The sequence below is a fragment of the Protopterus annectens genome, chromosome 6.part1, assembly GCF_019279795.1.
Source record: "Protopterus annectens isolate FY-2018-M chromosome 6.part1, PAN1.0, whole genome shotgun sequence".
In the NCBI taxonomy this organism is placed as follows: domain Eukaryota; kingdom Metazoa; phylum Chordata; order Ceratodontiformes; family Protopteridae; genus Protopterus; species Protopterus annectens.
In genome coordinates, this window is record NC_056738.1 from 21,373,341 (window position 1) to 21,389,471 (window position 16,131).

At 37.2% G+C, this 16,131-nt stretch overlaps 1 protein-coding gene across 2 annotated transcripts in view; it reads right to left on the minus strand.

Annotated features, from left to right (window-relative positions):
- Positions 1-16,131, minus strand: part of LOC122805364 (mitogen-activated protein kinase kinase kinase kinase 2-like) — a 1,562,336-nt gene that overhangs the window by 175,417 nt on the left and 1,370,788 nt on the right. For both annotated transcript variants that reach the window (XM_044075456.1, XM_044075455.1), the window contains one exon: positions 2,580-2,645. In XM_044075456.1, the coding sequence (XP_043931391.1) occupies positions 2,580-2,645 (66 nt within the window). The remainder of the gene's footprint in view (positions 1-2,579; positions 2,646-16,131) is intronic.

A 16,131-nucleotide genomic window follows, 5' to 3' on the forward strand; every position in this document is an offset into this window, starting at 1 on the left:
AAATGCAATGCCCTTTCTTGGGACCAATGTGGCAGTATCAGTGTGCCTCCAGGCTGCTCTGACAACTTCATCAAATGACTGCCTTCAAATGGGAATGACAGTTCTTTGGGCACCTACCTAGTGACTCTACAAGGCACTCCGGGGGGGGGGGGGTCCTAAGATGATCCTCATCAGCCCAAGCTCATCTCTAAATGAAGGATCATCCACAGGAGATGTAGAGTCATTATGGATGTCCATTTCTGAGACAGTGGCCTCAAGATCATCTGAATTCACACAGGGTCTTGGGGGGGGGGGGTTTGGAGTGCTATAACCCCGTTCATTACTTACCACCTGTGCTTGTGCAAAGGTAAATGTATAAAAGACCAGCATAAGGCAAAATAATCAGGAAATGGTGGTATATTATGTGATAGCCTAAGACAGGGCATTGTGAAGAGGGACATGCATCCAGCCTGCCATGCATTTGAAAATGATTTCCCCAAAAGTGCACTCTTACAGGTCCTACTTAAGTTCAACCTCTCACAAGACTTTAAACATCTGTTTGACTTTCAGACTTTGAGACAGACACCAAAGCATGAATTACAATAATGAATCTTTCTTGGCTAGCACTTGCTGGCCTGTGTGGGCTGTGTGGGCCTGGGGGGTTGGAATCAGCCAGACATTCCTGGTCCAAAATGCCCCTGATCCATAACTGAATGTCTCAAGGAACAATATCCCTGTTCAGACAACCCACCCAGGAACACAAAATGAATGTCTACAGACAAAGTGAAGCAAAAATCTTAGGATGTAGTTCCTCCAGATGGAAGCCAAGAGCCTGTCCTCATCTACAGCTAACTGACCATGTCTAAGGATAGTTTCAGGCGTCAGACCTCACTTGTTGAGGGAAAGTACACCACCTGGGAGGTGTTGACTGGAAACTGGACTGTCACTGAAAAGATTATGACTTGAGCCTGGTCTCTGACAGCTTGCCATTATGGTGATGTTTCAATATGTTCATGGACCACAAGAACATGCCTTTCACTAATGAAGCTACCACCATTTCTGCAGAGTTAGCTAGCAAGTTTTCCATATTGGATGTTGTGTAGACAGGCTGATTTTTTGGCACTTATGGCATTTATAAGTGTTGTGCTCTTCCCCAAGGCAGTACAGACAATGGCAATGTAGGTCTTGGCTGGTAATCTGACAGCCATATTATTACTTACAATAAAGTTTAGGCATGGAACGTGGGCCTTTACTAACAATAGCAAGGACTGAGATCTGACCTATGAAAACAGAAAAACAGCTGTTTGGTTTTGGGGATGTGTCAGCTTATGTAGTTAATACCTTACATTGTAGTCTGAGCTGACCAAGGATACAGTTATTTCTGAATGTGGGATCTTGCTGAAACAAATACAGAATTCCAATTTATGGCAAAGTAATACTCAATCAAAGACTCATCATGGTGGCTATTCCATGTCAGACACAGGCAGAACAAGAAAAGTCATATATCCAGCAACTGAAGTTTTTCTACAATAAAGCCAAACAATACTGGCTGAATTATACTCCTAAAACTGGCAACTGTGGTAAAAAAATTGCCATTTTTAATATACTACGAAACTGATGTCCGATACTTGGTGCTGCAGAACTGCTGCTACACCTAACCCATCCCCTCTACCTTTCTCTCTGCAAAGTGATATTCTCAAAGCTATTCCGAATCATTCTCAGTCTAGTTGCCATATACTCACCCTACACCTTCTGTACTCTGACCTCACACTTCATATCTTAAACTTCCTTTCTCTCTTTATTTTCTACTGTACACTTCAAACATTGTAAGTTTTTCCTCATAATCCTCCACCCCCATCATTCTGTTTATACAGTCAAATCAAAAATTTTGCAACCCGTAGGTTACAGTCAAATCAAAAATTTTGCAAACCTGTACCCATGCAGCCAAGTCAAATGATTCTTAAAAGACACAGTGGTATAACTCAACCTTACTACAAGAAATCTGGACGATGCTTAAAATAATGTGTGTGTGTGTGTGTGGGGGGGGGGGCAATGGCCATAAACTAGTCAGAGATATTAAGTATTGTTCTTACAAACTTACAAAGTTGCTAGAATAACAGCATTTGGGTTAACATGCATTTTCTGAAAGACAAAGTCTGAAACTCAAATGTATGTCATTATTTAGTGACTTCAATCCTTAAGTGGTTTACCAGAAAACCACAAACTGTATGAGGAACAAACCAAAACTGTTAAGGAGAACTATGGACATTCTGCTAAAATCTGGACAGTTGAGAGTTATGCACAGTGGTATTACACAGGAACAGAGACAGACATACAAAGACTGAAGTGATAAATGATGCCTGTGTGTGAAAGTCACATGCCAAGGCAAAGATGCAAATGCAACTATAGGTCTGCACTATGGGTTACAACTAAGAGAAAATAGTGGTCATACAGGCCATTATTTAACTGCACCATCTGTTTACACCACCACTTTAACTGCAGCTGCACTCCAGGACATTTTGCTGCAAACAGAAGATATGAGTTTGCATGTTCTGTGAATCAGGGCATTGTAATCTAAAAGAAAATGAAAACACACTTACTGTTGAAGCACACTAGCACTGTATCCCTATCAAGCTGCGTCACATAGTTGACTTCAAGGCAGTTTCCTAAAAAAGTAGCAAAAAGAAAAGTTTTTAATAAGCAATTCAGCCACAGACACACACACATGTACACACACATGTACACACACGCAATGCACAACTGCATATTCTGAATTATCATTTGACATTTTATAATTCAGTTGCTTCACTTAATATGTTTACTTTAAAACCAGACAGAAGTAGAATTGCTAGCAAACTGCAAAGTACCAAAGTATAGGACAGCAAAAAGAAACACATTCTTGGAGTATAAAATGTAATACTTTATGCCAGTTTCAGTAAGACACTACTGCCTTGTAATGTACTTAGAAGATATCCGATTTCAGTTCTGCCAGTAAGTTTGCTGGCATACATCTCAGCAAAAGGTTCTGGCAGTCATCAGGCAGGGGAACCACCACCTTTCCGCATCTGACATTGACTACTAATCCCATACTAAAGGAAGGTGTTTCTCTAATTTTTACCCACCTTGGGTTGTCCAGTCAGCAGAAAAATATTCCCAAGATAGACTAAACTGACTTGCTTAGACAATGAAGAAGAAATTAATAGTTTTATCCACTCATGAAGATAAGGAGAGACAGCCTCAGTAAAAGCATCATACAGGACTGATTTGGGGCAACACCATCCCAGTGAGGGTACTGCGGTCCCTGAAATGTAGTTAAAGTATGTTCAGGGTAAGCCAGTGATGGGTTTCAGTACTGGCTGAAGAGACAGAAGAATGATAAGGCAGACAAGAAGTTCAGTGTCAACTACAGTACTTCAGATGGATCTTTTAAAGGCAATGGGCCTTCTTCTGTTAGCATTTTTTGCATATATAGTGGAAGAAGGGAGATTAAGTACCAACTGTAAAAGCCACTCCTGAAGACATACCATTACTACAACGCATAACATTGCTTGCTTACTTTGCAGTGTCTCTTGCAGTAGGTTTTAATAGTGGAAAACATTTTTCGAAGTAATGATCAACACAAAAAATTGGGAAACAGAATATAGATGCTCAGACCAGAACTCCTTGAATGTCTGTGCTAAATGTTGCTTTCTTTTTTAGTGAGCTTCATCAGGCTTGCAGTGTACAGTAAATGTAAGAACAGACAATCAAGCACAACTGCAGAAATGAAACAAAAAGAACTGTGAACTAGTAAATAATAAAAAGCGTATCGCAACCCAAAACTTTTCGGAACTATTTATTAATAAAAAACAATAAAACAAATATTACTTCACTTAGCGCTTTCACCCGTTCACATCACGGGTTTCATCAGAGTGAAGAATTTTTGAACAGCAGCTACTTTAAGTAGATGAAACTATCCAACCACATCAGTTAATTAATTAATTGATAATAGTTAGTTAAACAGCTGTCATACCAATGTTGAATAATGATTTTTGTCTATATAAATAGTTTAAAAATGATGATTTCCACAAGAAACATATTTTGTTTGTAAAACATATCCATAATATAAGGGTATACTCCCAAAATGTGACACATAAAAACCATATCATCTGTAAGAATACAACATATAATCTCATTTAAAAACAGACCCTTTGTGTTGTATATATATGTGTAGAATAAATAATAAATAATAGTTATTTCATAAGTAATACATTGCATAATAATAGATATAAATAAATACTAATAAATATAAATATGAAATAAATATATATATAAATATCTACTCCTAATATAAATATTGGTAAAATATATAATATGTATTGTCTGTAATGTTAAAAATAGTAATATTAACCTTAAAACCTTAAAAACTTGTGTGTAATGGTTGTATATATATATATATATACAGAAAATATTACACTAAATGCTATAAGATTTTAATTTTAAATAAGAAGCAATAGATATATGTTCGTTAATACCTGGCGGGTTACATGCATTTAACCTCAGTTGCCAGAGACATTCCTTCAATTCTAGCAGACTATTAACATCTCCTTCTTTTATACAGTTTTGAGGTATCCTGTCAATAACAAAAAATAGAAATTTCTTAAAATCTGTGCAAGTTGTACTATGCATGTATAGAGAATTAGTGTTTTTTTTATTTTTGATGTCCCTATTGTGTTCAGTAATTCTTTCCCTTAGCTTCCTAATTGTTTTGCCTATATAGTGCGCCTGACAAGTCAAACAACTAGCTAAGTATACTACTAATTTCGTATTACAATTTACGTGCCCGGGACATCTAATAGTCCGATTAAGACCTTTTATAGTTGCATAGGGCCCATCATTTATGTATCTGCAACATCTGCAAAAAACACATTTTCTCATTTGTGAATTTCTGTATACAGTTTCATTTTCAAAGTAATCCTTTAGATTTTTACCTCTACTAAACACAATTGTAGCTTCGTTACCTAAACATTTCACAATCTCTGTTTGGTTGTTAAATACATTTCTCCATGTCTCTTTTATACTTTCTGACATTGTTTTAATGTTACTAGTATAAGGTAAAATTAATGCACATGAATTTTCTTGACCACTTTTGTTCTTTTCCAGTTTATTCTTACACATGCCATATTTTAATATAGGCTTGAAATTAGTGTATCTTTTTTCTCTGACTTCCCTTTTAGTTTGGTCTTATAAGTTGTTAGGGTAACCCCTATCCACAAACATATTTGATAGGGTGTCTAACTGCTGAAAGAACTCACCATCCTCACTGATGATCCTAGAAAGCCTCACCATTTGTCCCTTAACCAAATTGTACTTTTGGAAATAAGGGTGACAGCTCTTAAAATGAAGATAGGAGTTGGAAAATGTCTTTTTACGATAAATATTTGATTCTATATTTCCTTTTGTTTTCCGAAGTTTTATGTCCAGGTATTCACATCCTTCTTTACTAATATTATATGTGAACTTTAAAAACATAGTAGTACTCTCTAAGTATATAACAAATTCTTTCATCTCCTCCAATGTACCTTTCCAAAACAACAAAATGTCATCCAAAAATCTTAGGTACATATCTACTTTTGACCAAAACATACTAGTAAAAACTTTTTCTTTCTCCCACATTGCCAGAACTAAGTTGGCGTAGACAGGTGCACACCTTGCACCCATTGCTACGCCTGAACTTTGTTTGTAGTGTTCATTTGCAAACTGAAAAAAATTGTTTTCGAGAACCATTTCCATTAGTTCTACTAGTAATTTTCTTTTCGAGGTACTAAAATTACCAAAATAGTTTAAACTGGCCTCAAACAATCGTAGTCCTTCTTCAAGAGGTATTACGGAAAATAAATTAACAATATCTATTGTAACAAAAAAGGTATTCTCTAAATCTGTCTTGTCATATTCTTTTAAATTCTCTAAGCAATTCCAAGAATCTTTTAATATGTGTTTAATATTTTTTACCACATCACAACAGTTAATATCAATGTAGCGTGCTATTGCTTCAGTTTTAGATTGCTTTGCTGACACTATAGGTCTAAACAGTGGATTTGAAATGCTTTTGTGTATTTTAGGTATCCCAAATAGGGATGGGGTAATCGGAAATTCCACTAATAAGTAATCATATTCTTCTTTCGTAATACTGCCTTCCATAAGCAAGCCATATAATAGCCAGTCAATCTTTGTATAAGCTTTCAGCATGTCATATCTTGAAACTGTTAAATAAGTAGTGTCATCACTTAACATGTAAGTCATTTTGTGCTGATAGTCCAAATTATTCATAATCACTACCCCACCCCCTTTGTCGGGCTTCATAATTCTTAAATCACTGGATGTGCTTAATTCTCTCAAACAGTTTCTTTCTGCTACTGTGAGGTTGTCCTCTGTTGAGTGTGTTTCCTTCCATGCCTTTCTTATTTGTATTTCACAAAGCATTTCAAAAAGGTGAATAACAGGGTTACTAGGTGGTATAAAAGTACTTGACCTTTTTAGTGTAAAACTCCTAGTTTCTAATGTCAGATCAGTGTCAGTCCTACTTTTAAAAAAACATTTTCAGATTTAAAAGTCTAACGTAAATTTTTAAATTTAACAAAATTTTCCCAATATCTATCTTAAAATTGGGAATAAATTTAAAACCTTTTTTAAAAAGTGATACATCATTTCCACTTAATTGTCTTTCTGTATAATTATATACAGAAAATCCACCATCTAAAATAATGTCACATTTTAAATCATTAATATTCTGTGTTAAAAAAACTTCATCACTACTACTCAAATCGTTAAAAAGAAGAATATCAGTTTCACACATATTTGTTAGTATTTGAGAACTTTCATTCAGTGAGCTTTGTGCTCTAACTTCGAATTTGTCAACTTCACCATCATTTGTTTCATCAGTAAAACTTTCAGCATCATTTATCCTGTTATCAGTATCTAGGACCACTTTTTTATTTTTGTTATAATTATTATTGTTTAGTATTCCTGCCTGAATCTCATCCTGTAATTTTGCTGTGCATAGTTGCCTTGCCCCCGGTAACGCTCCTTCAAGCGTTCCGATCTCCGAAGGGCAGGCTCTTCTAAAAAATGCTCATCATTTACATTCATCTGCTCATCCTGAATTCCAGTGTTCCTTCCATATTCTGATCTAAATAACATATGGTTTTTGTTCTGTGTCACATTGGTATTGTCATTATGACTACTTTCCACATTATAAGTGTTATAAGTACTGTTCCCTGTTCTCCTAAAAAGCAGTTTATAATCCTTAAAATGAGAGTATGCTTTGTTACATGAATAGTCATTAGTATCTCTCTGCAATTTTTCATTTTTGTTTTCCAAACCTTTGCTGATATATCTGTTAGTTTCCACTAAAATGTTGTCAAATTTACCCTTGTTATATTCAAATAATAAGTCATTTCTTATACTGTTATCTAATCTAGTAAGTTCAACATTTAACTTAGCTAGTTTAACATTATTATTTCTAATAATAAGTTTCATCAATTGTTTACCCGTGTTGTTAAATATGTCTAAAAGTTCATTGAAAGGTTCACTGTCCTTTTCAAAACCAAACGGTACCTTAAAAACTCTAAGTCCTTTAGGTACCTGGTTGAGTTCCAAAGATCTTTCTAAGTAAACGTTGTCCATTTGTAGTGCTTTGTATTTCTGCAAAATTTTGCCAAACTCCTCTAGTTGCTTTTGTAAGGATTCCGTATCGTGACCAATGTGTGTTTGCCCAAAACGAGGAATGGAAAGTACCTCATCCAATTGTGGAATGTTAAAATCAAAATGTCGGACGCCAATACACCCGTCCCTAGCGTTCCTCTCCGGATTCGGCTTCGGAACCTTGTGCCCTCCATCTGCTTCCGTGGTACGCACTGTCCTACCGCCCATCGAATCCGTCGGACAATGACTGGCTACGGGGTTACTGCGTGAAGTTCCTGGCGTCGAATGTAACGTAAAATTCTGCTTGTCAGTATCAGACAAGGAAATGTTGATGTTTTCGACAACCACATTGTCCCTCCTTTGTGAATTACCATTGACAGTACCACTGACTTTCTCTCTGCAAACTGCAGAAATGTCACTTATTAAAAGCGTTTCTGAAAAAGACACTAAGATAGCCTCAGCTCTCCTTACAAAAACCCTTGATTGTCCCTGCTGAAGGCCTCCCCCATTTCCAGTAGCAGAAGACAATGCATTGGGATAGCCAATTAAGAAGTTTGTTTCCGGACTTTTCAGCATTTTAACCCTATGGCAAAGGAGGAAAAAATGAGTTCAAGAAACAGCGAATTAGGCAGTAAACATCCAAACTGTTCTGTAGCCCCTTATCTTAATCCTTCAATGGGCATCAGTCAGAAGTTTTACTTCACTTAATGGTGTTCAGATTAAAGTTGTTCAGGAAGCTAGAGAACTAAGAATAACTGTGATTAAAAAAACAACTTTCACTAGGAATGCATCAAACAATAAACTCAAACAAATCACTGGACCACATCAAGATGGATCTTTTTAATGCTATTAGTTAAAATAAACTGCCAAACCTAGAGGCCCTCCTACATATGAAGCACATCCATGTGTGTGTGTTTTTTTTTTTAAAAATTGTGGTTTAAGTGCCCAGAGAGCACTCCCTTAACATAAGGGTTTTGTGTTTACCCCTTGTTTCAATCTGATGGAAACTGTGGTGGTATATCCACATTTGTTATATACCATATTACCATGAGGCAGATACCTAGAGACCCACAACAGGGCTTACAGAGATTCAAATCACAATAAACAGGATCTGCTGTCAGAATACTGTCTGATATAGGACTTGCTCTACTTGTCCAGAAAATCACACAACATTCCTAAATATAAATATTTTTGATGAATTCTACAGAACAGGAATGCTGTTATCCTATATGATTTTAATATCGAATGACAAAGTGGGGGACCTATAGCACCAACAAAGGATACACACACAAAAAATCTTACATTTTTATAAACAAGAGCTCCCAGATTGTTAATGAACCCACTACACAGCAGCATATACTTGACCTGGTCCTAACAGACTTAACATCTGTATGTACCATTCCCAAGCAAACAGTTACACAGACAAGTTCTACTCGCACCTCTACAAATGTATTCTATTGGCAGTCCCAACTAGATACAAACAAAAGGGGAGGATTAAGGCAAACCAATGTGGTGGTCCTCAAGCATTAATAAACTACAGAATAAAAAGAAATAACGCCTATACTGATGTAGCAGAGCAAAAGACATCCAAATTAAAATACAATCAAACAGCTAGATAAGAAACTAAAAAATTACATCAGAAAAACAAAGGCATCTCATAAATTAAGACTAGCTACAGAAGCCTAAGACAACTAGAAATCCTTCTTTAGTTATGTCAGGAAAATAAGAAATAACATCTAACATTGCTCAGAGCTTATTCCTAATGTCTCCAATCTAACAGATATTGCCAACAGACTGACAAATTTAATGTGGACTTCACCACCAGAGACATCTATCCCAAGCCCATTTATCTCTAATGAAATCAGGCCACCAACCATTACAAAAGACCATGTGCTAAAAGCACTTTCCAAAAGAAAAAAAAAAACCTCATTCATGCAGCCTGACAACATATCTGGTTGCCTAACTAGTAGCACTAAAAACGTACTGGTGGACCTATTCCTCAGCTATAGGAGATGATACTCCACAAGGGTAGCCCCACCACAGACCCCATGAAATACAGAACTATCAGACTAAAGACTTGTACACAAAGCCATGGATCATATCACAACTTGACCTAATAAAAATTATATTAAAAATCTTACCAGACTCAAACCCTAGCTGTTTGGCTTTGTCAAGGGTAGATCCTGTCTAATGAATCTTGTGAACTTCTTTAAGAGGGTTACTCAGGCTACAGACTGTGGGCAATCTCTCCACCAGCATACCTTGAGCTCACCAAGGCACTCAATAAATTACCACATCCAAATATAATACACAATCTGAAGGAGGTCCAAACTGACCCATATGTGACTATGCAAATAGCCAACTGGCTGGACAGGACTCTGTAAGAGAAGGGAGTGCATCCTTTTAGAGCATGAAGGTGACCAGTGCAGTTCCTCAGGGTCAATGCTGGGATCTCTGCTATTCAGCATCTGCATCTCAGATCTGCACTTATCAAATGATGATAGCCAGTTAACAAAGTCTGTAGATGACAATAAACCAGGAGTTGTCAAGTCCCCCTCTGACATACAGGCACTCCAATAGAAGCTTACACATGTCAATAGCTGCTGTACAAAAATGGGTACAAGCTCAAGGCCAAAAAGTGCAATATTGTATCATTTGGTAAGCACTCCCTAGTTCCAACATAATGAAAAGTACTAGGGAGATAGCTCCCTCACGTTTGATCATCATGGTGCAGCGGTGGTTAGGAACTCCTTTTATCTTGCACACTTCATAACAAAAGGTATTTCTTCCAGATCAAACAAAGTCTTCATCTCCTTATAATCCACATTAGTCTCATCACTGAACACAACACCCCTTTGGGGATGTACCTTACTAAGCATATCAAGCAACTAGAAAGACCTCAGAGGCTTGTAACCAAAATGATTACAAGTTTATAAGACCTAAATGACCACAACAGATTGAAGGCCTTATCTCTGTACTCAGTTTCTATAGACTATAGACTCCTTAGGGGTAATGTGTTCCATGTTTAAAGGGATACAAGAGATCTAGTAGTCCAAGAGTTCTTATTACCTCCATAAATTAAACAACCCAGCTAACATCAAGTTCAACATATAAGTAAGACAAGGAGGAATGACAGATTTGTCATGCAGCTTGCGTCCATTTTCTGGAACAAACTTCTTCACATTAAAGTGTGGCATGCTGTCTTCCTTTAAAAAGGAGCTGGACAACTGGATAGTTATTCATAAATTCACCCCTGGAATGACTGGCCTTGCACTCCTTGAAAAGGAAGGCAAGACCTAAGAGTGGGTACTGGCAAAGCAGAAATGGCCTTGTGGTTCAGTTGCCTTATAACTACTATGAGCTTATGAGACCTCCTCAATGATGTGGGGTTAATATTCAACACTATTGTGTTCTATGATGGTTTCTACCTATCCAAGTTATTCAAAACTACAATCTGTTTTGGAATACAACTGGCAATTATGGGTGTGGCATCACAATAACATTTACACATACGTGATATTCTGAGGATAATGGCTGGTCACTACACACTGCATATGTAGTACAGACTGCAAATAATCAAGTTTTGGACCTGAGGGACTAATTTCTGTCTTTCCAATCTCCACAACTGTTCACTATACTCCTCATAAATACTCTTGCATGTCAGTAAAAAAGCCAAAAGCTTTCATTTTAGTCTTAATATTAAACTGTGCATATCTCAGACTCAGAAATTCCAGCTTATAAGATATTCATTTCTTCTGTCAGGCATGCTGGCTGTATACACAAGCTTGTATTGCTTACAAAGAAGGTCTAGGCTCAGACATTTGGATTTCTTCATCAGAGCAAGTTCTTCCCTGTGTATGGCTATGTAGTACGTATTTTAAATCTGTCCGAGTTTTGCATCAGATGTCTAGAGAAGTTTTCAAATCCTTCCGTAATATACTATCTTCTGGTGCACCCTTCCTCCTCTGTCTTATCTCAAGTTGTTGTTGAACATTCCTTCTTTAATGCATCCATGATGTTTCATGCACGTATACTATACTCCTCATACTCCAGAGTAAACCCACAATAATCAATGTATACGTACTTCATTCTGTATGCTCCTGAAGGCACCTATGGCGTTTAATAAAATGGAAAAATACAACTGGGCACTGCTCTTTCATAAGTGGGTGCTGGGTAGAAAAATGTCTACTACAAAAAGAAAATGTAGATACTCCAAAGGAAACAGAAAAAAAGTACTGTGCCAATATATGCAACTTTACACAGCACACACACTAAATTTGCCATGCTATTAAACATTAATATAATTTTCTCTCTACTGTGGCTTAAGCAAATAATGTGTTTCACAAGATAAGGCTAATTTTATAAGACAGCAATATGTGTATCATTAGTTATGGCAGAAGTAAAAGACACAAATTAAGTCAGTGCAGCATCTCTGCATCAGTTCAAGAACTATGTAAAGGAACCACAGTACTGGGAGTTACTGGAACAATAATGTGACCCAAAGCCTGGCAATGTTCTGACAATCTTTTAAAATAAAATAGTTCAAGCAGGGAGCACCTGTGATCACATGGCTCATGGGTGCATAAATCAAGTTATGCTGTCATATTGAGCAGAACAGTTTGGTTTGTTATGTTCAAATATGCAAATACATGCAAAAAAAAAAAAAGTTAATTTTCCTGATACTCTTAACACCCAAATAATGTATCCTAGATTCATAGGTGTTTACTAGTTTACAACTACAAAAGCTAACAGGGACAAGTTCTGGTACCCTTGATAAGTTTAAGCAGGGGCTTGGGAGATGAAACACTTACAAGCAGGGGCCTGGAAGAGGAATCATTTACAGGTTGCCTGTGTCCATTAGACACAAGAGATGCCAAGCTAGGGATGAATTTCCTGATCTCCATCCAACTGTCCAAGTTATACCTGAATTGGGTTAGGGAGGAACTCTGCTTCACATAGTTGGGAAGCATATTCCAGAAAAGGGGTAGTCTCTAGGATACATACCGGTCTGTCAAGTAGGTCCTCTTTATATCACAGGCAAGGTTTAAGTGTTTAGAATGGGTATTTCTGGTGCTGTTTGTTTTACTGATATGCAGGAGGTCCATCAGAGTGGGGTTGGCAATGCCCTGTATGCCAGGCATAGATCTCCACTCAACAGCCTGCAGGAGACAGAATACAGGGATAAGGCCTTGAGGTGGTCTGAACAGGGCATTTTACTTATGCCCTGTATTCTTTTAGTGAGAAACTTCTCTGGATGTTCCATTTGTTGGATATGCCTGGTTAGGTACATATCAAAGGGGGCGCTGTACTCAATGGTAAGTCTGATGAATGCTGAATACAGTGAAGCGACTTCCTTGGGCCTAGATGCTATACCTTTGCTCATAAGTTGTACAACATAGTATGATTTCCTCACAATTGTAGACACGTAATGGTCAAAGGCTAGACTACTGTCTGTGTGTGTCCCAAAGTCCCTAACTACTGGGTCAACTCTAAGGGATGTATTCTAAATATTATAATTACCAGCAGTGGATGACTTCCTGAAGGATACTATTATGCATTTCTTGGTATTTAGTTACAGTCCATGGCTCTGTGCTTCAATACAACAGGAGATGGCAACTCAATCCCATATGCAAAAATAGAAAAAAGGGATTGTGGCTGGATGCCTGGATATACCTGTGCCAGCTTTCTCCCTCACCCATATTCACTTCAGATACATTTTAAAATTTCCATACCTCTTAAAAAAGTTAAGTAAATGTAGGTTCCAGTTTTAAATGTAGGTTCCAGTTTTTACCATCTTAAAAGATGTGTTCTCTATGACATAGCTATACTGTTATGCATATAAAGTCACAGACAGCACACCTATTTAAAAATAACAATAAAAATATTCGGGCAGAAGTACATGTTTATGAAATGTTCTTCTGGATAGCAAGTTCATGTTACTCAGATATTATATACGCCTTTGGCTGTCCACTGGAGTTATCGCTGCCACTGGCATACCACAAAACTAGTATGAGGCAAAAATATGTGAACTACATGACTTGAGCTCTTCAATGGGAAAGCCGTAGTACTATAGCCAGGTGATATACTCAGAACACCTTCCAAATCTGAACACTGTAGGATGGCACAAGAACTTCCAGAGTATCATATGGTGTTATGATCCATCTAGCAAGTTAGTTTATACTAATGGTGTCATTTAAACTGATGTGAAGAAATAAAGAAAAATTACATTAAGCAGTACAACGGTCCTAAATGTTCAGGTCATGATGTGATTCCACTCCACCTTTTCTATCCCTGTCTCTTTCTCTTGCATTCTCTGTAAATCTGTCTTTTAACCTGTCCCTCCTGTCTCTTTCTGCTAGACAACAACAGTTAAAATTAGGAAGTGCAAATCCTGCTCCAGTTCTCTTTTCCTGACTCAGAAGGGAGCAACATAATCATTATTATTTTCCTAAGAATCCTCTCCACAAGCAGATCCAAAAAATCAACCTCCTTACAGGACCAGGGTCAACTAAATGTTTTCCTTTCGGAAGAGCAAAACCTCATCCTGAAGGTCACTACACTTTAAAAACTAAACTGGAATTCAGACAAAAAAACAGTGACTTGAAAAACCTCAGTGTTAGAACCTTTAAAGTGCTTTTTCTGCAGGGGAGTTTGCATTCCTGCATCCTTCAATACAGGGGTGCTACACCTTCTCCACTGCTACCTGTATATACTAACTGAAAAATTGCTGTACCTCTAAGCAGGGGGAGCTCTCTGAAATTTTGGCATAGTAAATACTGCCTCTCATTTGCCTATCCTCCCTGTGGTCGAGTGAGCTTTAAAGACATGATATGCCTTCTGTGAAGGTTGGGAGCTAGGCTGGCAACTTGACACTGTAAAAACTCCACTGCCAATCAATCTGCGGATCGGTGATCGGCTGTGGTGACCCCTAACCGGGAAAAGCTGAAAGACATTGTTTATATATTGCTTGTCATTTATATGTTTACTTTTAGTTCTGCTATTACAAGCATTGAAATTAAAGTCCTCTGAATTTCAGAGGCAGCCCAGTGTTCACAGCCTTAGCTCAGAAGGAAAATACAATATGTATGTCGCCTTTTACACTACAGCTTCTGGACCATCTCTCCATAACATACAATTCAGCAACAAACATGAGAATGCATACTTCCACACTGGCTAGTCAAAAGCAATTATTCTTGTGATGACATACTAGCGGCAGTGGGGCTAGATGACACACAGAATATATCCCTCTCATCCCATTTTGTACATAGAGATGACATGCCTGTCTTAAGTGTTACATCATGTGAGACATTAGGGCATAGCATTCTGCCAGCTACTTGAGGCTGGATGCTGGGAAACCGCCTGGGCTAAATGACACAATTAGTATTAAACCAGTGTTAAAACTTAGAAGAGCAAGATTATGAGAAATTTTTAGATTACATCATTAAATATACATTTTTCAACTAATGGCCAGCTTCCCTCTCTTTTTTATGACACATGTTTTATTTTATCTTACAGTTTTACAAATGTATAAGTATTATGCACAATAGTTTTTTGTTCTTAATATCATACATGGTGGTTTTTAATATCAAATATTTTATCTGATTCATTTCTGGTTACAGCGATGTTTCATGTAGTTAATGTCAATTATTATTTTATATTATATTTTATATTTTGGTATCTTGACACGTAATACATTTTGGCCATGAATGTTTTGATATACGTAATGTCAGTTACTTCATTCATTTTTTTTAAAACTACAAGAGAGTTTAATTGGGAGATTTTAATTGATTAATTAATTTATGAACATAACTATTTAAATGGCTACTACACAGTGTGATGTCAACTTGATTAAGCTCGGAATATCCGAGCGAAAGCGCTTGTTTGATTTGTTCTCTTAATTTTGGTTCTACGTGTGTAAATAAAAGTTTTGAATTTACAATCCATCTTTTTTGGCTCTGCTCAGTGGCTTGTGCTTCATATGCACATCTACAACAGGAAGCTGCCAACATCATGGCAATCTGGACCTGCCTATATGTCTGTTAATACAAAGTCCCATCTCCTATGCTGCGCCTCTACATAAACATTAAACATCACCTCCATCTTCTTATATCAGCTAATGATAATCCAGCTGGATGCTTCGGTATATGAATGGGGTTTAGTATTTCAAGATAAGAATGTAGACAACACATGGTATTCCAGGGAGGCCAAAGTCCAAATCAGCACTGTGGATATGGGAAACTACATCTTACAATAATTCACGTTTTCAGACTGCATTGCAGGCCCAAATGTAGCAATTCAATCAGTCATTAATGTGATGTTTTACGTAAAACACAAAAAGAAATGAACCATCTGGTATGACTCAAGGAGAACCAAAAAGTCATGCATTCTGCAATTAAAAACATGCCTCTTGGCAGAATCCTTACTGTTTTAGTGGACTGGCCAGCTGTCACTCCAGCCACCCAAGAGAAG